This window comes from Geotrypetes seraphini, chromosome 3, assembly GCF_902459505.1.
Source record: "Geotrypetes seraphini chromosome 3, aGeoSer1.1, whole genome shotgun sequence".
Lineage (NCBI taxonomy): Eukaryota > Metazoa > Chordata > Amphibia > Gymnophiona > Dermophiidae > Geotrypetes > Geotrypetes seraphini.
Window position 1 is genome coordinate 225,611,364 of NC_047086.1, and position 24,749 is coordinate 225,636,112.

At 45.1% G+C, this 24,749-nt stretch overlaps 1 protein-coding gene across 2 annotated transcripts in view; it reads right to left on the minus strand.

Moving 5' to 3' along the window:
• Positions 1-24,749, minus strand: part of ERBB3 (erb-b2 receptor tyrosine kinase 3) — a 238,435-nt gene that overhangs the window by 78,889 nt on the left and 134,797 nt on the right. For both annotated transcript variants that reach the window (XM_033936217.1, XM_033936216.1), the window contains exons 4-6: positions 16,483-16,605; positions 3,741-3,806; positions 1,586-1,704 (exon numbers count right to left, since the gene is read on the minus strand). In XM_033936217.1, coding sequence (XP_033792108.1) covers positions 1,586-1,704; positions 3,741-3,806; positions 16,483-16,605 — 308 coding nt within the window. The remainder of the gene's footprint in view (positions 1-1,585; positions 1,705-3,740; positions 3,807-16,482; positions 16,606-24,749) is intronic.

The following is a 24,749-nucleotide window of genomic DNA, read 5'->3' on the forward strand; positions in this document are numbered from 1 at the left end:
GGTGCCTAAATTCCATTATAGACTACAGCCCAGATTTTGTAAATGGCACCTACTACAGTAATGTAATGTAATGTAATTTATTTCTTATATACAGTAGGAGTCCAATTTACCCTCCCCACCCTTTTACAAACCCGCCACAGCAGTTTTTAGCACAGGCTGGCGCACTGAATGCTCTGCAATGCTCCCGACACTCAAATATATTTTTATTGAGAATGGCAAATGGCCCAGGCAAAAGAAATCACAATCGTCAGAATGATGATACAAAATTTTTTAAATTGGTTCATTTGGCACTGTTAATTGAACAGCACCATTAAAAAAAAATTTTTTAAGTAATTTTCGGGTAGGCCAAAATTTTTTTCTTTTTTTAAATGAAGAGGGAGGTAGGAGCGCAGGACAAGTCAGGTGTGATTACAAGAGATGGGTAGGGAACTGGCATTACCAGCTATACCCAGAAAGCCTATCCCCTTGTTCACTGAGTCAGCAAAGCTAAAACAGGAGCTGAGCAGCAGATAAGACCAGGAGCATGAGACAGACCATCCATCCACCTGTGGATATAAAGAATACTGAGGTACCAGTGAGCAGATCATCGTATACATGGATGAGCTCAACTTTGTGCTCTCTATCTCCGCCTGCAGGTAGGTGGACTTAACTCACTCATCTGAATTCATTTGCTGATGACGACAAGGAAAAATTAATTTTCGGGTAGGCATCTACACCAAGATGCCTATATATGCCTACTCAAAAAGCAGGTGTGGTTAGGGGGTGAAATCTTTGCATGAGACTACCTTAGGTGCCAGTAGGCATCTCTGTTAGGCACCCTTATATTAGGCCAGGAAAACCCTGGTAAGAGTGTGGTGCAGTGGTTAAAGCTACTGCCTCAGCACCCTGAGGTTGAGGGTTCAAACCCACGCTGCTCCTTGTGACCCTGGGCAAATCACTTAATCCCCCTATTGCCCCAGGTACATTAGATAGCTTGTGAGCTCACTGGGACAGACAGGGAAAAAATGCTCAAGCACCTGAATAAATTCATGTAAACCGTTCTGAGCTCCCCTGAGAGAACGGTATAGAAAATGGAATAAATAAATAAATACCGGTGCCTAACATTCTGCCTACTGTTACTTAAGTTGAGATAGGAGCCGCTAGGTATGATTATACAAATGGCGCCTAGCAGTTGATTGACAACTGCGCCTAGCCACCATTTATAGAATCAGGGCCTATAAGCGTAACCCAGCAATTAACATACAGGTGCCCACAGTTACACCTGCCATAGAGCTGATATAAATAAGGTGCCTCAATGTGGCAGGGACACGGGTAACTTGGAAGTACTCTGTAAGTTATGTGCGCAGGCGGGAGCCCCGCCCCTGCATATGCGACCCTTGCAAATAGCTATGCAAGCTAAGTGGGAATTTGTAGAACAATGCTTAGGAGCCCTGCTAGGGCTTACATAAGCAGGCACACTCATTAACATGCGTTAAGTGCTAGTGTGCTCAACAGCTATACATGTAACATGTGTGTAATATGGGTGCCAGGTTACAGAATCACTCTTAAGAACCTTATTCCAGAAACACAAATGAGGCATACATACAAAGCAGTTGTTCTCACGGGGCCCCCAGCAGCCCCCGGCGCATTCGTCATGGCAGCACTCATTGGGGTTGGTCCCAAAGCAACGACCGTTGCACTGCTCAGCGCAGATAATCTTCGTTACTAATGAGAAAAAAAAATAAATAAATAAAAGCAAATTCAGAGAATTATGCATCTGCCCTGTCTCACCTGCACAGGCGAATGTTGCTCAACAGACTGATAAACCTGCACAGGTTAATGTTACACTAGAGAGTCATTTGTCTGTTCCTTCCTCTCCACTAATATTCATTGGCTGACCAGCTAAGTTTAGCAGCCAGACAGACCCACATAAATAGCAGGTCTTTCTGGCTGTTATAAGTTAGCCAGTCAGCTGATGAATATTGGCTTAACCAGCTAAGTTTCTAGTGGCCAAAGCCTGGAAATTCAATGCCAGTTGCCAGATATAGCCCGGCATTGAATTTCTAGGTTTGCCACCAACCAGGGAAGATAGCCAGGCTGCCTCCCGCAGGCTGAATATCGAGCCCCTTGTTCCTGGGATATACATTGGTGATATGGATGACTTGGTGGCTAGCTTCTGGAGGAATATTTGGTAGGTCAAGAGCCACCTGAGATGGAGGCAGAAGTGGCTCAGACATGATGCCAGGGAAATCGGGGAGCCAGTTTTGAGGAACAGGAGGGAGCAGAGACTCCCAGGTAGGGCTTTGAGAGGCAGCTCCCTTTCCATCATTGTTTTTGGTGTTGATGAGAAGACTGGGCCAGGAAAGGGAAGGTGTGGAGGCGAAGGCATGTGCTCTTTGCACTGTGGTGGTAGGGATGACAGGTTCGGGGGTGCAGCATTCCTGGTATGGAGAGCAGCTGTTATTTGCATTGAAAGAGATAAGTGTTGCGCTATGAATTTGGTGAAGAAGTCTAGAAGCAAGCGGGGGCTAAGGGTGGAAGCCATCTCTGGTGTTGGAGGCAAGTGTGGGTGGCGGTGCCCATGGTTCTTGGAACAGGAGGATCTGCCATGCTTGAGGGCTGATCTTGGGGAGGGGAGTGTAGCTTTCAACATGTGGAGGTGTGGTCCTTATTGAAAGTGCACTAACAGCAGCCCCATGATCTGTGGTTATCCTTGGTGTTGTGGTACCTGGCCAGAGAAGTGAGCTCTGAGGAAGTGGACCTTGTGTTCAGTCAGTGAGCAGGCTCTGTGAGGTTCTCTGGCAGCAAGGAGCTGGGTCCTTGAAGGGATTTAGGAGTTCCCCATTGCTATGGAGCCTTGTGGAGACTGGTGTGGTGGGTCGTTTCCCTGTGCCATGGTGATGGCCTCTTTGTGGGGTGGGAGGCAGTGTCTTCCCTTTGCAATCTACGGTTATTTGGTGGTAAATGACCAGGATCAAGGCTGGGGGAGCCAGAAAGTCCACCGTTATGTCTAGGAGGGTCAGTGTAGGAGCAGCAGGAGTGGGCTGTGGGTGCAAACAATGCATTAGACTGAGGTCAGACTGGTGAAAGAGGTCAAAGGCCCGCAGAAGCCTTTTGGATGGCAGTCTAATAGAGTGTTATGCCTTTGGAGATATTCTAGCACAGTAAGGGCACAGACCACATGATGGGAGAGGCTCAAGCACTGGAGCTAGCAGTCATAGGAGTCTGTGGCGGTCATCTTGTCACATCAAAGACATTTTTTACATCTGGGTTTGGTCATGGTTGTTGAGTCTAATGAGGTCCTGCAGAAGGTAGCATGGAGGACAGGAAGTGAGGATAGCAGAAAGGATCCTTCTCTTAGGCAGCGCAGAAGAAAACAAAATGAAGGCAGAAGTGGGTGGGTATTGAGGTAGGGCTACCTAACACATACTCAGAGAAGCCTTTTCCTGGTTTTTCTGAACTGTAGGAGAGCAATCTGTCCATGGTGCTGTTGAATGACATCACCCATGTGTGGGGCTCCCTCTCTATCTTCCCCTGCAAGATGACCTCCCATCAATAGAGCTAACAGGAAAAGAAGCCCTTTGTTGTCTTCCTTAAATAAGAAATTAATTTAGAGGTCTGCATACTAGTGGTTTCTGCATTTTGTGTCTATGAAAAGGATACTTACTACACAGGGCCCCTAAATTAGAGTTTCCATCCCTGTCCCCTTCAGCTATTGACATTAAAACCCAACTGATAAACAGGAGCATGAAGGTACCCACATTTCTGGCAATCTCTCTCTCCAGGGCCCCAGCACTTTCCATTGCAGTTCTCATGGCAAAGCCCACCTGGTCAACAGGAAACACATCATCAGAAAATAAATCAGGTGCTGCAGCAAAGATAATCATTACTGTTATTTGAATTGCGACACCAGGTATTTGCAGCTTGATAGACACACGAGACAGTCCCTGCTCCCCTTGGAGCTTACAATCTAGTCATGACAGAGGAACAAGACCTACAGACAAAAAAAAACAACCAACACAACCCAAACAGAATTAAAACAGGGAACCTCATTAGAAAGAATTAACCATGTGGGTAATGAAGGATAAAGTACAGAAGGAAAAAGTAGTAATTGAGAACGGTGCTAATGCAAAAAGAAAATGTAATCTTTCTAAACCAAATGACCCATACCAACACCACGTATTCCTCAAGAAAAATTTCACTTGCTCTTCCAGGGTTCCAATGTCATCTAAGTCAGGCCGGTCCTGCTTTTACCCCTCTGCATAAACAGAGATATACATAGTAACATGATGGCAGATAAAGACCTGAATGGTCTATCTAGTCTGCCCAAACTGATTCAATCTAAATATTTGTTGGTGTGTGTGTGGGGGGGGGGTTCTTCTTCTTCTTAGTTATTTTGGGGCAAGAATCCAAAGCTCTGCCTGGTACTGTTCTTAGGTTCCAACTACTGAAGTCTCTGTCAAAGCTCACTCCAGTCTCAAACTCAAACCCTTAGTGGGGCCACATTTTGGATTTGTAGGTACTTGGAGGGCCGCAGAAAAAAATAGTTAATGTCTTATTAAAGAAATTACAACTTTGCATAAGGTAAAACTCTTTATAGTTTATAAATCTTTCCTTTAACAGTTAAAGGAAAGATTTATAAACTATAAAGAGTTTTACCTTATGCAAAATTGTCATTAACTATTTTTTCTGCTGCCCTCACATTTAAAATTTAATATCTTTCCTTTCTCAAAACTGACACATTTCAATCACTATATTGAAAATAAAATCATTTTCCCTACCTTTGTTGGCTGGTGACTTTATTTTTCTGTGCTTTTAACTATGTTTCCAGGGCCTTCTTGTCCTTTGACTGTTTTTTTCTCCGTCTTCACTTTCTGCCTTGCATCCATCTTTGGTATTAACTTAATATTCAATTTTTCTGCTTTCTTTTCAAAATCTACGTTTCCATGTCTTACCTTCCCTTCTATCTCTCTCTTCTTCCGTCCCTATTTCCATGGTCTGACATCTCCTTCCTTCCTTCCTTTCCCCTGGTCTGGCATTCGTCTCCTTCCCTCCCCAAACTTTTTATTTCTTTCACCCTGCCCCCTTCTTTCTTTCTCTCTCTCTCCATGCCCCCTTTCTTTCTATATGTCTGTCTTTCTCTCTCTCTCCGTGCCTCCTTTCTTTCTTTTTTTCTTTCTCCATGCCCCTTTCTTTCTGTCTTTCTCTCTCCATGCCCCTTTCTGTCTGTGTCCAGTCTCCCTTCTTTCTTTCTATCTCCCTGTCCCCCCTCCTTTCTTTTTTTATTTCTCCCTGCCCTCCCCCAAGCCACCACCATTGGGGAACAGACTGCCATCGCCGCAATCTGAGAACAGGCCAGCGCCGAGGTCTTAGCTCTCCCTGTTTATCTTCCCCAGCGCGGGACCAACCAATTCTCGCCACCCGACGTCAATTCTAACGTTGGAGAGGAAGTTTCAGGCCAGCCCAGAACTTCCTCCCCGACGTTAGAATTGACGTCGGGTGGCGAGAATTGGTTGGCTCCAAGCTGGGGAAGATAAGCAGGGAGAGCTAAGACCTCGGCGCTGGCCTGTTCCCCAATTGCAGTGGCTTGAGGGAGGGCAGTGAGAAGGGAAGGGAAGCAGATTGGGGACCCCTGCTTTAGGCGAGCCGCAGTCCTGGTCTGTACACGACTGTCCTCTCCACAATCAGAAAACTTGTGAAGCGGAGAGGACAGATCGTCGGCTGCAAAATAGTCCCTGGGGGGGCCGCGTGTTTGAGACTGCTGATCTACACCCTCCCAGCCATTGAAGCCCTCCCCAGCCCATCCTCAAACAAATAGCCATATACAGACACATACCATGCAAGTCTGTCCGGCCTTAGTTTTTCAATATTTAAAATTATTTTCTGATTCTAGATCCTCTGTGTTTATCCCATGCTTTTTTGAACTCTGTCACCGTTTTCATCTCCACCACCTCTCTCAGGAGTGCATTCCAGGCATTCACCACCTTCTCCGTAAAGAAGAATTTCCTTACATTGCACTTGAGTCTACCACCCCTCAACCTCAAATTATGTCCTCTGGTTTTACCATTTTCCTTTCTCTGGAAAAGATTTTGTTCTACTTTAATACCGTTCAAGTATTTGAACGTCTGAATCATATCTCCCTTGTCCCTCATTTCCTCTAAGGCAAGGATGTCAAACTCAAATCACATAAGGGGCCGAATTCTAAAATGCAGGCTAAATCATGGGCCGGATTTTTTATTAAGATACTTGCCCCCTTCTTTGCTGACACGCAGTGTGGGCCTCAGCGCCAGTGGCGGCTCCGATGCTCACAGGACTTCTGTGAGTGTCGGATCAATCGCCAGCGCCGTCACCAAAACCCACGTTGCGCACCAGCAAAGAAGGCGGTTAGTCTTAGTAGAAGTATAGGGATACAACCTCTCCAACCCCACGCCAGCTACAAAATAAATAAAAAAGACTTTTCCTCTCTTTTAGGTCCTAGTTCATGCTTGCTGTCGAACATCAGTTCTGGCAGGATACATATTTCAAATCTGACATATTGTAATCACAAAATAGAAAATAAAATTATTTTTTCTACCTTTTGTTGTCTGGTCATTTTGCTTATGGTCCCAGTTTCTCTTTCTGATTTTGTCTACCTTCTAATTCTCTTTCCAATGTCTGCTGTACATTTTTTTTTCTCCTCTTCTTTCTTGCTCCAGTCCCTGTCTCCAACATATTGATTTTTTCCTTTCAACTTTTCTCCTTTTTTTCTTTTCTGCCTCTGTCCACTCAAATCTTGTCCTCATCTTCTCATCCTTCTCCTTTTAAAAATTTTTAGCTACCTATCAATTTTCCATCTTCTCTTATTCTGTAGCTCTGCCATTTCCCAGCCTCCTATTTCCTTCTATCTCTCCTCCTCTCTCCTCTTGGTCCAACATTTTGCTCCGTCTCTTTTCTGTTGTTCTTCCCTGCCCCCTTGATGCTGAACAATGAGATTGAAGAAAAAATAAAACCACCCAGATGCTGCATCTCTCTCTCCCTGCCACCCCCAGGTCTAACATTTCTCCATCCCCTTCCATCTGCAGATTCAACTTCTCTCCCTCCCTTTCTCTTCCCAACTGCCCCCCATCCTATCTCTCCCCCTGTCTGCCTACCTCCCTCCACCCAGGTCCACCATTTCTCCCTTTCTCTTCCCAATGGTTCTCCCTTCAAGTATCTTTTTCCCTCTTTCTTCACACTACCCCAGGTCCAACCTCTCTCCCTTCATCTTGCTCTCTTCACAGCCTGTCGTGCCTTTCCCTCTGGTGCCGGTTCGATGTTGCTGCCGGGCCGGGGAATCTGCCGGCATCGGCAATTCAGGAGTGCTGTGTGTGGCTCCTCCTCCTGCTTTTTGCCTGCCGTGGTCTGTCTCCAATGACGCGCAACTTCCTGTTTCCGCCCGGGTGGACTACGGCAGATGGAGGGCAGGAGAGGGAGCCACAAACAGCACCGGCGCGGAGGGGAGGACATGCTGGGCTCAGAAGGGGAAGATCAGGAACGTTGCCGCAGGCCACATATGCTCTAAGGTATACATATTCAGGGCTTCCAGTCTCTCCTCATATGTCTTTTGGCGCAAACCTCCTATCATTTTCTTCGCCCTCCTCTGGACCGCTTCAAGCCTTTTTGTTTCCTTCGCCAGATACGGTCTCCAAAACTGAACACAATACTCCAAGTGGGGTCTCACCAACGACCTGTACAGGGGCATTAACACCTTCGTTCTTCTACTGGTTACTCCTCTCTTTATAGTCTCTATCTGTCTGATATTCAGCGCTATTTAAGTGGACAGGAACAGCTCCTGGCCAGTTAAATAGAACTAAGCTGGCTAAGCACTAATACTGAGCGTGATATGGCCACTGAATATTAGTGCTTAGTGGATAGCCAGCTATGTTGCGTGACTTAGCCGGCTATCTGTGAAATTTAAAGAACTAGTCGGCTATGTTTGGCGGCCAAATCAGGACACTTGAATAGCTGGTCTATCTTTGGCCACCATAAACTTAGCCAGCAAGCACTGAATATTAATTTAGCCTACTCAGTTTTTTAGCAGCCAAAGATAAACTGGATAGTCAGTGCCAGTCATTGGAAATGTCCCAGCATTGAAAATCCAGGCTAAGAGCTGACCGCAGCTCAGCTAACTCCTGTGGTCTGAATATTGGCCCCTAAGTGTTTTAGGGCAGTGGTTCCCAACCCTGTCCTGGAGGACCACCAGTTGTTCAGGTTTTCAGGATAGGCCTAATGAATATGCATGGGGCAGATTTGCATGCCTTTCACCTGCATTATATGCAAATATCTCTCATGCATATTCATTAGGGTCATCACGAATACCTGACTGGATGGTGGTCCTCCAGGACAAGGTTGGGGACCACGGTTTTAGGGAAATCAGAGCCATATTTTGAAGTGAAGGAGTAGCCTAGTGGTTACAGCTTGCGGTTGTGTAGAGGATGATATGGGGACAGAATTTGTCCCCGTCCCCACGGATAACTGCTGGAAACCATCCCGTATCATTCTTTAGTGTCTATCTCAACCTCAGTCCTTCTACACCAGCATTATTCAACACAAGACTTGAGGGTCAGTGGTTGTGCCCATTCATACTCTGATTCCTATAAGAGCCAAGTATAGGATAGTCAAGCCATCGTGACATCACTGATGAGGTTGGCTTTTAGGCATTGGTGGAATGAGGTATTATGACATCACACTCTCAGCTCTGGATACTGGAGACTGTCATTCTTTAGTGTCTATCTCAACCTCAGTCTAGAGAGTTGTGCGGGGACAGAAATCCCACCCATCCCCGCCAGGATCTTCTCCGTCCCCACCCGTCCCTGTTAGGATCCTCTCTGAACCCACCCATTCCCGCAAGGAATTACCTCCATCTCCGCCTGTCCCCATAAAAAGCAATTACTTCTGACAGGATCATCACTTCCACAGTTTCTTTTGTGTTTGCGCTGCTGTTTTCCTTGTGGAATCTCTTTAGTGGAACCCTTTTTTTGTTTTCTGTTCAGGTAATTAACTTATAAACCCCCTCTTTTACTAAGGCTGACGTGTCCATTATATTATATGGACGAACCCTGCTTCCAAAGCCTTCCATACCCGTGGGAGTCCCGTTGGCTAGAGAGGGGTCCCTGTGGGAGTCCCGTGGGCCAGAAGGGGGTCCCCATGGGTTAGGGGGATTCCTGCGGGACCCCCGCGGGACCCGCATGATTCCCGCGATCCTCGTTCCCGTGCAGACCTCTACCTCAGTCCTTCTATACCAGCATTCTTAAATGCAAGGCTTGAGGGTCAGTGGTTGTGCTCATTCATACTCCGATTCTTCCCTTTCTCCTTAGATGTTTTCCCACTGTTAACCATGGGAATGGGGCAGGGACAAATTCTGTTCCTGTGTCATCTCTTGTTGAGTTCAATTCCCACTGCAGCTCTTTGTGACTCTGGGCAAGTCACTTAACATTTCATTGTCCTAGGTACAAAATAAGTACCTGTCTAAAATATGTAAACTGCTTGATTATAACCACACAGAAAAGCGGGATATCAAGTCCAGTGGCTTTTACCCCTTTATCTTTGTGCAGGCAGCGGCCAAAAGCAGGACTGGATTAGTCAGGAAAAACACTTGTAGCCAGTTAGTAAACCTACCGGGGAGAAAGTACTAAGATTCATGCAAGTGCGTTCTTACGCACATCTATTCAGCTGCTCAGCCCTTGTGTTTCTCAACTGAAACATTACAGGAGATCGCAGGCAGGGGAGGGTGTTGGTAATTTTTACACGAAGCTCTCACCAGGTATTTTCCCATGCAAATACTTGTGTTTCCACAAAGTGGCGCTCTGAGGTGAGCAATAAGAAGCCAGTGTCTTTGGCACTTTTCTAAGGTAAACATAAAGTTGGCAGATATTACCCTTAACGTTAATATTTGTTAAAGGAGTTTGTGCATTTATCAGTGTTGTTAAGGAGATGAAGTTACACTAACCACAGCCCCTGCACAACTTGCTAAACTTACGCTAACCATGACTCCTGCATATCTTGCTGGAGTTGGGGGCGGAGGGGTAATGAGGTTTCCACTAAATTTCATCCAGTACCCTATGGGAACCGTCAGACTTGCACTCCCCTCCCACCCGTTAACTTTCAGGCACCTGGAGGAGAGGAGGGACAAGGGAGATTATGTTATAAGACATTTAAATGTCTGAAAACCATTAATGAACAAACCTTTTTCAAAAATAGGACATGAAATGAAGCTGCAAGGATGGAAACTGAAATGCATCAGGAAAACATGTTCACGGAAAGTGTAGTGAATGTCTAGAATTCTCTTCCATGACAGGTGGTGAGGACAAAAAGGTGTGGTTTGAAGATGGAATAAAAGTACAGAATATTTCTACTCAAAGCAAAAACTCAAATGACTTTCACACCTTAAAAAAATACAACATAACGCATTGGGGAAAGAGACAAGATTGCACCAGGCATCAGTTACAACCCTAAAGACTTTAAAAGAGATGTAACCTGCACTGTGCTATGACCATCTTTCTGGGCACATTGAATGGTCATTGTTGATTTTTATCTGCTGTCATTTATTATTCACCCCAAAGCCATCTCTCCCAATATAATCAGGTAAAAACAGAAACATGATGGCAGATAAAGATCAAATGGCCCATTCAGTCTGTTTATCTGCAGCATCCCCTATCTCCTCCTCTCCCTAACAGATCCCAAGTAGAGAAAGACACGGTGGCTGCTAGCCGTGGGTAAACCGCCGAAACAGTGGGGAAAAAAATGGTCGCTGTGGGTACGGGGACAAAGCCATTCACCACCCCGTGGACTGAGCTCATGAGGACGAGAACCGAGCTCCCAGGGACGGGACAGGGACAGGGATGAGCTCACGGGGATGGGGACAAATTTTTTCCTTGTGTCATTCTCTAATCCCAAGTACCTGTCCCACAGTTTCTTGAATTCAGTCAGTCTTTGTCTACAACACCACCTCTACCGGGAAACTATTCCACACATTTACCACCCTTTCTGTAAAGAAGCATTTTATTACATTACTACTGGCCTATCATCTCTTAACTTCATCCTATGCCCTCTCCTTCTGGAGTTTTCCTTCATTTGAAAAAAGACTTACCTGCTGTACGTATCTCCTCTCTCCCACCTTTCTTCCAGAGTATACATATTGAGGTCTCTAAGTCTGTCCCATACACTTTATGAGAAAGACCACACATAATTGGGCATCATACTTTTATGTGCCTTATATGTAACCTGGGTATCACTAAGCCCAGTATTAGCCCCTGGTTCTGGGCTCTACATGAGTATATATGCCTTGGAATCAATATGGGATGGTATCTGGAACATTTCCAACAAGCAACAATAAACCTAAGCCTATAGCAGGAACTAAAGAGGGGCTGAGAGAAGCTGGTGATTATTATATATACCTAAAGGTTTGGAGGGAAATCATCTTTTCCCTGAACCCAGCAAGTTGGAAGGGAGCAGCGTGCCCTGGAAACTCAAACCAAACTGTCTTGTGTACTTCACACAGGAGGCAGGACCTGGACTAAGACACTCTGTTCCAAGAAGAGAAGGGAGAGGAAGGTGGCTATTAGAGAATGACTCGGGGACAAATTTTTCCCTGTCCCCGTGGAAACTCATTTTCTCGTCCCGTCCCCACGAGTTCTTTTCCTGCCCCTTTCCTATTCCTGCAAGCTCTGTCCTCATCTGCACAAGCCTCAAACATTTTAAAATCATACCTGTTTGAGGCTTGTGCGGTTAAGGCAGAGCTTACAGGAATTGAGCAGGGACAGCGACAAAACTCACAGGAACGGGATGGGGAAATTGAGTTCCTGCTGGGAAGGGGACAAATTTGTCCCTGTGACATTCTCTAGTGGCTATTTACCATTGTAACCTGACCCAGACACCCTGGCATGGCTCTCACACCTGGCTCAGTATTACCCCTGGTATAGTGTGGAAGCAGCCACATGAAATGGTTCTTTTTCTACTAGGCTGGCTGAACACTGGCCAAGCTAGTGGGATCTCTGAGTTCTCACAGAGCCGGAGACACAAGAAAGGGACAGCAAGGGGAGCCTAGAGACCCTGTATATATTGGCCGACGAAGGAGAAATAGAGCCACAGGTGGACTTGATTTTCTTGGGAGATATTCCTAACACCCTTTAGGGAAGGAGATCCAGTATGTACTTAACCAGCAAGAGGCCCTACCTGCTGGGCTTAGAAAGGTGAGTGAGAGGAATGCATGGAGGAGTGTGATTGGCAGGGATCTCATTGGTTACTTCAGATTTTGACTCCTAAGGCAGGCCTCTGTGGCCGAAACACGATTCATTTTGAGTCACTTTGTTTGTACCAATAAATCTACCTTTTGAACACCATTGGAGTTTTACTGATTTTCCATATTCTCCGTTGTGTTTCCTGTGTTTCCGTTTTGTGGAGGATTTGATCTTCTGTTGGGTTGTTTTCTTTGTCATGGAAGAGCCAAGTCAGGAGAGGAGGTGGTAATGCTGTTGTATAGACTACTGTATATCCACTGAAGCAACCAGAGCTATCTGAAGTATTCCTAATGCTACTAATCCTCCTGATTAATGACCGTTCCTAAAGTTTGACCCTTTTGGGTTGCTATTAAATTTGGAGTTTCAATTACTAGACTATGTGTGACATGGACTTATTTTTATAAACACCTTCATAGGGCCTGTCATCTGGGGTCCCTTTATATGTAAAAATCTCACACATACACAAAACCCTCAAACAAACAAACTGCCTATCCTCCCTGGGATAAATGGTCTTTGTCTAGACCAGTGTTCTTCAACCACCAATCCGTGGACCAGTGCTGGTCTACAGGGCCGGCACATGCATTGGGCCCCAGACAGTGCTATTCAGCACTGTCAACGGTGCGATCGATGCAGCGTTGTCTTCGGGCCGGCTCCCTCTTCCTCAGTGCTGCAGTGCACAAAGCCATGGGCATAGGCTCCTATGCGCATCCTGCACCTGAACCAGTAGCCTTCTTTCTGATATCACAACGTCAGAGGGAAGGCACAAGATGAGGCACGAGGCACGTGACGTGTGAGGAACCACTCCCACAGCTTTGTGCACTGCAGCACTGAGGAAGAGGGAGCTGGCTCGAAGATAACACCGGGGGGCAGGCCAGAAGGCAAGGCACAGCATGGAGGGAGGGAGACAACAATGGTAGGGGGAATGCTTTTATTTTTTTATTTAGTGATTGATTCTCATCTGCTGTTTGTTCAGGAAGAAATGCATTGTTTCTTTTCCTCTGGGGTTGTACTGCATGCAGAGTCTTGCACCTTAGGGTTTGTTTGTATATATTAGTACTTTTAGTTTTTGGTTCCGTATTTGCATGGGGTTATCTGTGTTCTGGTAGGAATGAATATTGAGAAGTATACAGTGTGCTTTGTGTAGTTTAATTTTGTGGTTAACCATTATGTGTTGTTAATACAATTATAGTGTGTGTGTGTATGTATATATATATATATATATATATATATATATATAATAAAACCGTAGGCAGTGCATGCGCATTCTTATCGGCGTGCTTCCATGATCCGTATGTCCATGGCCGCCAAGAGTGCAGCATGCCCCGCGCTTACTACGGCCCCACACGCAGCTGAGTTCGGCACGGCGGTTTCCCCAGATAGGGGAAGTCGAACATCTCACTCCCGACGCGCAGCTGAGTTCGGCATGGCGGTTTCCCCAAATAGGGGAAGTCGAAAAACTCACTCCCGGCTCTCCTCAGCACGGCGGTTTCCCCAGATAGGGGAAGCCGAACAGCTCACTCCTGCCTCATGGTCCTGCCGCCGCTCCTGTTCACAGCGGCCTGCACGTCAACGACTGCCCCCCCCATCCTCACGCAACAGCCGCTACCGCTCATGTTCAAAGCGGCCTGCTGAGGTTCGCGGCCGGCTGTAGCGAACCTCTCAGGCCGCTCTCCACATGGTAGCACATGCTACTGAGGTGGACAGCAGCCTGCGAGGTTCGCTACAGCCGGCCGCGAACCTCAGCAGGCCGCTTTAAATAGGAGTGACAGCAGTGGCAGAAACCATGGATGCACAGGCACAACTAAGCGCCAGCTCCTCCCGAACTCGCCCGAACTCACACACACACCTAATTGTCAGCTCATTTAAAGAGCCCGAACTCACAGCCACACCTAAACATGCAGACCGGGATCGTGGGAGGATGCACCCTGGCAAGTGGTGCACAGGGACTTGAGAGGGAGGGAAATTGGCTGGGAAGAAATACAGGCAGACAGCTTTGTGATGTTCCCAGAACAAATGTGGCAGCTCAACCTAACCTGAATGGAAGTAAAGAGGTATGTACGTTCTTCTTTGCTTCCACAGTTGTCAAAACAAATTTCAGACACTCACAGAAGGACAGGAACACTGGACAAGGAGAGAGAGACACACAGACACTCACAGAAGGACGAGGGCTAAAGAGACAGATTGAAAAAAAAAAATAAAAAAATACAGTGGACAAGGAGAGAAGGAGAGAAAGAGACTCAGAATTTCTGGACAGGGATCTAAAGAGACATTGAAAAAAAAACCACAAGAAACACTGGACAAGGAGAGAGACACACACAGACACTCAGACTTATACAGATTTGCAGAAAAAATGGACACAAAAACAATTTATTAAGCAAAAAGTATGCAACAAATAGGAAAAATATAAAAACTTTAAATAAATCAACCATACGATGGATATTAAAGCTCTCACATTAAGTTTTCAGTAATTTTCACATATATTCTAGCACCCATTAATCTAACGGGCTTAAACACTAGTATATATATATATATATATATATATATATATGAATAATGAATGGAAAAAATGGTGTTACAATTAGTACTATTATGGGGGCGGGGTCTGGGGCGGAGATTGGGTGGAGATAGGTGGGGTCTGGCCCACGACTTAGCCCAGTATTCTTCAGTCCGTGGACCGGTGCCGGTCCACAAAATAATTATTTTATTTCCGCCGGTCCATAGGTGTCAAAAGGTTGAAGAACACTGATCTAGGCCTACTGTTTTGCTTTGATTGTAGCTGCTATTTGCTGCTCTTGGTGACTTCTTAATTTGTTTAATGGTCAGTCCAGCTTGCTCTTCCTCTCCCAGTAGCTGACCTGTCTCACTTGCGAACCTCACCCAACAGAGAATATCCCATCAACCTGGCTGGCTCTTCCCTCATAGGTCTAATTTCTAGCACTTTTCCTCAGTGTTTTCCTTCCTCAATTAATTTTACTTGGCTTGGTTCCTCCCAGTCATGGTCTCACTGTTTGAACTTATTGGAGAGGAGGGTGTCTGTTCCTCTGTAAGCTGCAAGGAGCAGGGACTGTCTCTTAAGTATCTTCATAAAGCACTGAATGTGCCTTCCAGCATTATACCTGTGACTATTAATAAGAATTGCTACCGCCACCGTAGGGAGGGGCATGAACAGCAGAATGAACACTCATACCCCGACCAAACCCTCCTTAACACATACAGCACTGATAAATATGTGTTTATGGATCCTATTCAGTTTGAGGATTTCCTTAAAGATAAACCTTTTTTGAAAGTTTCATAAAAATTTTGTTTGGTTGAGGATAATCTGTGACAAATAGAAAAGAAAATGGCCAATTTAAGCCTGTTCCTGAAGGAAGAAAAAAAAAAAAAAGCTTTTAAGAAGCAACATCCCCGTCTTCCTCTTGTTACTTCCTATCCCCTTACCCCTCCTTTTTATTTTTGTTTACATATTGCAATTAAAACTTCCCTATCCCTAACACCTTTCATATCTAATAAGTCTTACTCTGTCTTAGTCCTAGTTTTACCCCCCTTTTATTTTAACTAAATCTTTAAATTTTATTAGATTTTTCTAATTTTTAATATTGTAAACCGTCCAGATACATGTGATGGTCGGTATATCAAGCCATAAATAAACTTGAAACTTTTGCTGGTGCATCAAGCAACTCCAATAATGTGGACTGTATCTTTGAAAGAGAAAAGATTTAGGGGCTTCTTTGATCAAGCCGCGCTAAACCGCCGGCCGCGCCAGCCGCTACCGCCTCCTCTTGAGCAGGCGGTAGTTTTTGGCCAGCGCAGGGGTTAATGCATGATGAAAAGTCACGCGCGCTTGATAAAAGGAGCCCTTATTCTTTTGTTTCCATTTATTGGTTTACTGTACTTTTGATTTTCCTGTATTTTGTTATTTTTGTGTGTAACAATTATTATTAAATAAAGTTTTTTTTTTTTTTTAAAAACCCACATACAGCACATGAGTGCGCGTGAACACAAACAGCCTGTTTTACAAAGCCGCGCGGCAACAGCCCCAAAGCTTTTAAAATCTCTATGGGCTTCGGGGCCGTTACCGCGCAGCAGTTGCTAGCGCGGCTTTGTAAAACAGGCCCAAAGTGTATCCTCACATGGATATGCCTGCCCATCATTACACATGTGAACACGCACACCATACATATGGCATACATGTACACATACAGCCCTGGATGCTGGTACACGTGTGTTCCCAAGTGCCAGTACTCACACGCCTTGTTGTTCTCAACTATTAAGTCAGCCTTGGTATCCCGCACAATATCTCTCCACTCGATGGTGTCCACATAGCACAGACCCTCATTCTTCACGATCTTCACCCCTCCTGCCAGGATCTCTGCAAACACATCAGTAAGCAGTGAGATTTCTCATTTACCAGCTTTCTCCTAGCAGCAGAACAACATGAACCCACAGGTGCCATGCATGCACTCCCCTGCAAGAATTGTAAGTACCAAGTAAATAAATACAATACGGTTAAATAACAAGCAATGCACCTGCTTAGAACACATAGATTGTTGGAGAGGATACATGCTAAGGGCCTGGCAGTGACAACCAGTGGGTTGTCACTGCCAGGCACTTGGCATGTATCTACATATGTCCGGAGATGCCCAGGTTATAATGCACAGATGTCCGGCTTATAAAGTAGGGTTACCAGATGTTCTGGACATGTCCTCTTTTTAGAAGACTGTCTGGGTGTCTGGATGGATTATGGAAAACCCAGCAGTTTGTCCGGGTTTTGGAAGACCCCCGGCTCTGCCAGAGCTTGGGGCTGCGTCTGGAGGGCCTCCAAGCATGCACGGATATGACGTGATGTCAAATGCATGTGTGTAACATCATTACATTACATCTGTGCGCACATGGAGGTCCTCCAGATGCGATCCTGAGCTCAGGGAAGGAGAGGAGATGAGGTCTGTGTTAAGGCGGGGCTGTGGCAGAAAGGGGCGGGGTCACGTGTCCTTTTTTATACTTTTACAAATATGGTAACCCTATTATAAAGTAGGCGATATGACAAGATGACTTCCCACTTCTCCTTTTCCCTATCCCTACCCTTCTACTTCCTTCTCCCCTCCAGGGTACTGTAGCCTCTATCTAATCTAATCTTCTATTTCTGCATCGCTCATACCTAGGTAGGCTCAAGGCGACTTAAAGAGGGGGTGAGGATTGGGGAGGGGGAGGAGAAGAGGAGGGGGTAGGGAGAGGGGTAGAGGGGGGAGGAGAGAATACAGGTGATTAAATGTCAAATAGATGAGTTTTCAGTTTCATCCCCAATTCTGATATTGCTCCTTCCTACTTTAATCAGTCCATATGCCCTTTACACCCTGAGTGGCCTCCACGCACAATTGCGCTGTTTTGTAGTGTTTCAATCTCTGCTTCTCCTCTGCCAGGTTCCAGTACAAGCCCTGCTGCCTCTGTGTGTCACTATCCTCCCACTTTTCCTCCTCAGCATGACTCTGGACCCTTCCTCTTCACTTTACTCTCTGTCTCCTGGAGTAGAGTGTTTCAGCTTCCCTCAGTTCTGCCCTTTTCTAATTGGGGGGGAGGGGGTGCTCTTTTCAAGGCCATACTGCTGGTCTCACCCTCCCGTAGCAAATGTCAGCACTGAAGCAACAGAGCCTCGGGCCAGGGTTCTATGCCAGGATTATAGCTGGTTCACACTGTTCCCCTTCCGCCAACAGTTCTACATAAACTATCTGAGCTTTGCAATTTTTAAATTAAGCAGAGTTTTTGGGTGGTTTTTTTTTGTGTTTTTTTTTATAATGCAACTGCTCCATGAAACCGTAACAGCAGCCATCACTGCTGCCTGACAGAGATCTTGCTAAGTATTTAAAAGACCCACCTTATTTATCTCACCTTAATAACCTGCCCCACCCTAGAAGGCTATAGGGTGGTTTACAACAGTCAATACAAACAGGAGCAGCACTGATTCGGCTCAATGTGAAAAACTGGAGTAAACTAACTAACTGACTAAACTAAAACTTAGATTTGTAGACCGGGTCATCACCAACAGGAGCTCGACTCGGTTAACAGCGATAAAAAAAAAAAATAAGTTAAATTAAAAAGAAACTCATTTCCAAAATGTTTAAAGAACAAGAATGTCTTCAAAGCTTTTCGGAATGAAGGAAAAGAATTAGAGGTTCTTAAAAGATTTGTCTCACTACTCACTGAATAGGATTCTAATTCCATGTAGCAGACACCAAGCAATTTTTTTCATGTTTCTTGATGCTCCTACAGAGATAGCTGCTTGCTCCAAAGGCATTGTGCACCTGGTCTCAGCTGCCGCCTCAAGCTAGGGGTGTAACCATAGGTGGGCCTGGGCCCATTTACTTTCAGCTCACCCCATAGCAGTTGTGCTATCGTAACTGGCAGGGATCCCCAAACCCCACCGGCCGAAGACATCCACAGCCTGCCAAAACCCTGGGACATTAGCAGCAGTGTTCCCAACCACCAATGCTAGTACCCTGCATATGCTCAGTTCAGCACCAGCTAATATATTGAGGAGTACACTTCTCCCTCCGTATTTGCGATTTCAGCAGTCGCGGTTTTGATTATTCACGGTTTTTAGCTTGCTGGCTCCTCTCCCCAAATGATGTCAGCTTGCATAGAGAAATCGCCGATTCTAAGCGTTTACAGAGAAAATCGCCAATTCCCAGCACTTTCTTCTCCGTATTTTGCTTCTCCTTCAGGAACAGGCCAGGTCTCCCACCATGTTATTCACGGTTTCACCATATTCACAATGGTTTTTAATAGAAAACAGCGAATAACATGAAAAAGTTATTCGCGGTTTTTCTGTATTCGTGGGTCTGTTAATCCCCTATCACAGCGGAGGGAGAAGTGTACATTAATCACATAAGTTCACAATCCTGTCAAAGCTCTACACTCTTCCTTAATATAAAAATTAAAATGGTAACTATGTGCCGACAGAGGATGCCCATCTTAGCATTGTCTTCGTGAGAAACGGTTATCTGTCTAAATTAGATTGTAAGCTCTTCTGAGAAGGTACATTACATGCTAAATGCATATGTAGAAGTGTTGTGTACACCTTTCAGCGCTTTAGAAATGATAAATAGTAGTAGTAGCCGATATTCAGACTGCGAGAGTTAGCTGAGCCCAGATATTCAATGCCGAACCATTTCCTGTGACTGGCACTGAATATCCAATCTATTTTTGGCTGCTATAAACTTAGCCGGCTAAGTTGATATTCTGCGCTGGCCGGCTAAATTTATAGCAGCCAAAGATAGATCAGCTATTTATGTGGCCTGATTTGGCCGCTATGTATAGCTGGCTAAATTTTGCAGATAACTAGCTAAGTGTAACGCAAAATGTGTGCCGTGGCACAACAGTCTGCTGTGGTGAGATTCTGGGTATGCTGTGAGATGCTGGCGAGGAGGAGAGGTGTCGGTGCCAACTGACTGCTTAGAGGACGTGCCTCTCATGGCGAGAGGTACATCCTGTAGACCAGTGGTCTGAAACTCACGGCCTGGGGGCCACATGTGGCCCGCCAGGTCCTATTTTGAGGCCCTCGGTATGTTTATCATAATCACAACAGTAAAATAAAACAGTTTCTTGATCATATGTCTCTTTAGCTATAAATGACAATATTATTATTAAGACTTAGCCAAAAGGAAAGATTTATAAACTATAAAGAGTTTTACCTCATGCAGATTGTCATTTCTTTAATAAGACATTAACTATTTTTTCTGAGGCCCTCCAAGTACCTACAAATCCAAAATGTGGCCCTGCAAAGGGTTTGAGTTTGAGACCACAGTCAGCCAGCACCTATCCTTCTCTCCGTACCTCTCCTCCAGCCCCCCTCCCCCAATGGCCTAGTAATAGCTGGCTCAGAGCCCTGTCTGGAGGGCCTCTGTGCATGCAGTCGATGTGATGACATCACGCAGGTACGAGACATCATCCGTGCATTTCTGGATGCCTCCAGCCGCATCCCCGAATTTTAGTGTGCTGTGGCTTCAAAAGGTTTGCGGGACACTGCGCTAGCCACTAATATTCAGCAGTCAATTTTCAAGTTTGATGGTGGCGGGGAGAGGGGGGAACACAGATGTGTCGCGTTCACCCATTCTACCCATTGGTCCATCCAAAAATTCCCTTCTGGCTATGTCACTGCCCTGGAGTGAAAAATAATTTCCCTTTCTTTATGCTGCAACATCTCCAGTTCCTGAATCTCAAAAAAAGGAAGCAAAGACTGCACTTTTCTACTCCCTGTGCACTGGGGAAAAGGGTTACAGAGTGCACACAAAGCCCCACGCACCCCTGCAGAGCTGGTTCTGCAGAAAGTAGGAGGAAACTTCCGGCAGAGGGAAGGGGCACTGTGGGGCCAGGTGTGTCGCCTACGCCCTCACTCCACGGGCTGACTCATTTTCAGGAAATACCATAGCTGGAGCCCTAAAGCACAGCTCTGCATTGCAGTACGAGGCTCAAGGACCAGGAGAGGGATGCGCTGTTGCCAGGGAAGGAAAACTAGAATGTGGCACAAGGAAACTTGTGTTACAGCTGCCTCAGCTAAAACTGGCACACCTTACAGCATCCCTCTGACACAGAGGCAAAGCAGATAAAGAGGGCTCTAGTCTAGACAGAATATTACAAGGGCAAAAGGAGAAGCCAATTTAGCATAACTCAAGATTTTACGTATCTTTCAAGACTTTTTGGAGGAGCTGCAAGACAATACCAAGAGTATAACAAAGTTAAAAAAACAGACGCAATAGAGCTCCATGTTGCATATTTGCCTGTATCCTGCCAGGCTGAGGGTCTTATATTAGGGAAAAATGCAGATCTATAATTTTGTAAAATAGGTAGCACTGTTTGCTTAAAGTACCCCAGAAGGGGTTGGCTCTTCTTGGTAATCTTGGTTAGGGTTACCAGACATCTGGTTTTACCCAAACATGTCCTCTGGGCGTCCAGACGGCTTTTCAAAACCCAGTAGTTTGTCTGAGTTTTGGAAAGCTTCCAACGTGGGACCATGCGCAGATGCCCTCCTGATATGGTTCCAAGGATGAAAACTGGTTGGGGGGGGGCAGGTTGGGATTTGGGCGGGCCTAGAGGCGGGACTATGGGTCCGGATTTTATAAGAGTAAAATCTGGTAGCCCTAATCTTGGTGGTAAATGTTGTGCACTATTACAAAATTATTCTGAAAGTTACTATGCCAAAAGTGGGAGAACACTGAGGAGTATGTGGTATTTTCAACAGCAGTGGAGAAAAAGCCTCAAAAACACCATACCGCACATTTCACTAACATTGTGACAAGCTGCCTTAATACTGTCATAGGAATAAAAATTTAAAAAAAAACCTCCACTCATAAAATACCTTTCATATTCCACTAGTGTGCACACTACAAAGAGCAAAACGTAGCTGTCGGTTGAATTCTTCAAACGTTCCCTGAAAATCAGTGCTGACATCACCACACTGCTCAACGTTTTTCCCAACAAACTTCACTTTTGCAGCTCAAATTAACAGCACAACTATTTTATAATCTCCCAATAAGAATCTTGTTTCGCCAGCAATACTGGCTGCGTCAGGGGAAATTGTAATTTTTCAGTGCAGACACGGCTCACAGTCGTCACAGTATTATGCACTGTTAGCCACAAGGTCCCTGATTCAGTTCCCATGTCAGACCTTCCATTCCCTTCTCAGCTTAGGTGGGGGATGCTATAGAGACAGCGTAGACAGCTCCAGGGCATAAACCGAGGTAGCGGGGCGGTAGACTTAGGAGTCTACACCACCCTCAACCACAAAATGCAGCTTATTCAAAACACTGCAATAAGACTCATTTTCGGCCTGAAAAAATATGACTATGTCAGCACACCTCAAACAACTCCACTGGCTACCCATCTCATCCCGAATAAAATTCAAAACATCCTGCATTCTGCATCTTATAATCTATGGAAACTCAGCTGCCCCTCTCATCAAACTCCTATCTGAAGCTTGGTCTGCCTCTCGCAGACTACTTAACAGGATTCAACTGAACCTCCCCTCAACGAAAAATCTCAAGTACAAAAGAATTTTCCAATCCATGTTCACCTTCCTGGGAGTCTAAATCTGGAATGATCTGTTGAGGCATCTGTTGAGAGGCATTTTTGAGATCAAACTTTATGTTAAGTAATATTCTAGTCACTTTTTTCAGTTCAAATGGAGTTGTGCATGAAATAAGTGAGGAAATATAAAGTATATTTGAATTATACCAGTTTAAAAAAAACGATAAAAAGGATTTTTAATAAATTATGATTAAGTCAATGTTAGGTTAAGATATTTTATGACACATTAAGTGAAAAATATATAAAAAAATACAAAAAATTAACGGTTTTTTTTGTGACCGATGACTGGAGCGAGGAGCATAGCAACTATGCTGATCATTTCAGTCTGTGACTGCGTGTAGGCTCCATTTCTGAGGCTTTTTCCCATAGTAACAACTAAACTGAGACATAAAAAATTAAGATAGATAGTGAGTGCACTTCTCTGAATAAATGGGAGTAATATATTCCTTTCTATTATATTTTGGCTAGTGAGCCATAGAGGGGAGGATCCAGGCCCATATCGTACTCTAACCATTACAATTACGGTGGAAAGTGTGAGGCCACCAAAACCCTACTATACTGTTATATAGGTGCCACCTGCAGCCTTAAGGGCTATTGGAGTGGTAAAAAGGTGATTATAATAGGTTTTGGAGGGCTCACCATAAATTTATAAGGGGTATATGGTAGGATGTACACCTGGCACCCTTTATGTGAAGGTCACAGCAGTGCCACTGCTCTGTTGGCATGTCTGTGTGACCAGTCCTTTACAATGCTGGCCTCTCCCATGTCTAAATGGTCTGGATTTGGACATTTTGAAGTTCGACGCTTTTGTGATAAAAAATAATCAATATTGTCCAGGCGGCCAAGACATCTAAGTAGGCGATTTTTGAAGAAAAAAAAAATTTGGACGTCTAGTGGTTTTGAAAATGGCCGTTTCTCCACCTCTGACTCTGGATGTCTTGAGGGAAACATCCAATGTAGTTTGGGATAGGCAAGGGGGAAGGGGGGTGCATGGTAATCCCCCCTAAATGTTTTGGGTGATAATGCTTGAATTGATCCTCCTGCCCACTGCCAAAAGTACATCTTCTCCCCAAAAGCAGACAAACTACACTTATGCCGACTCCTTTGGGTAGCACATGCTACCTCTCATCCTTCACCTTCCTAGTGGTTAGTGCAGTGGCGTGAGAACCTGGGGTTCCCACTGCAGCTCCTTATGACTCTGGGCAAGTCACTTGACCTTACATTGCCCCAGGTACAAAATATGTAAATGGCTTTGATTATAACTAGAGAATGACACGGTGGATGTTACCCGTGGCTAGCTGCAAGTAGCCACGGGTAACCCGCCAAAACGGTGGAGGGGGAAAAGGTGCTCACCGCAGGTACGGGGACAAGGCCATCCACCACAGTGAAGGGGATGGTGGTCTGGTGACAGGGCAGTGACGGGGACAGATTTTTTCCCCATGTCATTCTCTAATTATAACCACAGAAAGGCGGTATATCTAGGGTTACCATATGATTCCAGAAAAAGGACGACGGATTGAGAGATCCATCCCATCCTCTCTGCAGCAGCATCATAGGGTGTTAACCAGGCTGGATTTACTAAAAGTCACAAGCTTGTCTCACATTATAAGAGGCCTCAAGCTTCACTATAAAACAAAAAGTAAAATTAAATGCATCTGTAAATAAAAAAAGTTACATAATCATAATTATTGCTTTTGTTAAGACTATTATCGTATAAATTATATATTAAACCTAAAATATACTTCCTACATGTACTTCCTACTTAATTTAAAGGGGGGGAGTCAAATGTTACAGTTTAGGGGATAAAGTATGCATTAAACCAGCCCTGACATTAACTATGCAAATATTACCATTTGACCTGCAGCTCACAGTACCTTAAACAATGTTTTACCAGGCTTACAAGAAAAACATAATACATATCACCCAGGAGGTATGAACTACTGCCAGGCCTGTGAGGTAACCTAACCTGCAGCAATCAGCCAGCCAGTCTCATAAATCTGCCCTCACGGATTAACTGCAACAACAAAATCTCTCTGAAAGTCAACTGACTTTTGCCCTGCCATGAAATCAAGAGCTACAACTGATAAGGACAATGGGTGGGGTAAGCTGCAAGACCTGCCCTGCTGGGAGCCTGTCTACTAGTGCTCTTGAGTTGCTCTCTAGCAACTGGATTTTTTCCATTCCATTTCTGGTTCACAGGAGCAGAGCAAGAGGAGTAATTCCCTCCCTAGTCCCTGACCTGGATCAGGATAGGAGAGGTTAAGGTGTTTCTCCCTCAGGGATCCCTACAGAAATAAGCACATAAGAACCCAAGCATTGCCACCCTAGGAAATAGTGAAGGTCCATCAAGCCCAATATCCCGTCTGCAACAGAGTCACAAGTACCTGGCATGATCCCAAAAGAGTAAAAACAAATTTTATGTTGTTTATTCTAGTA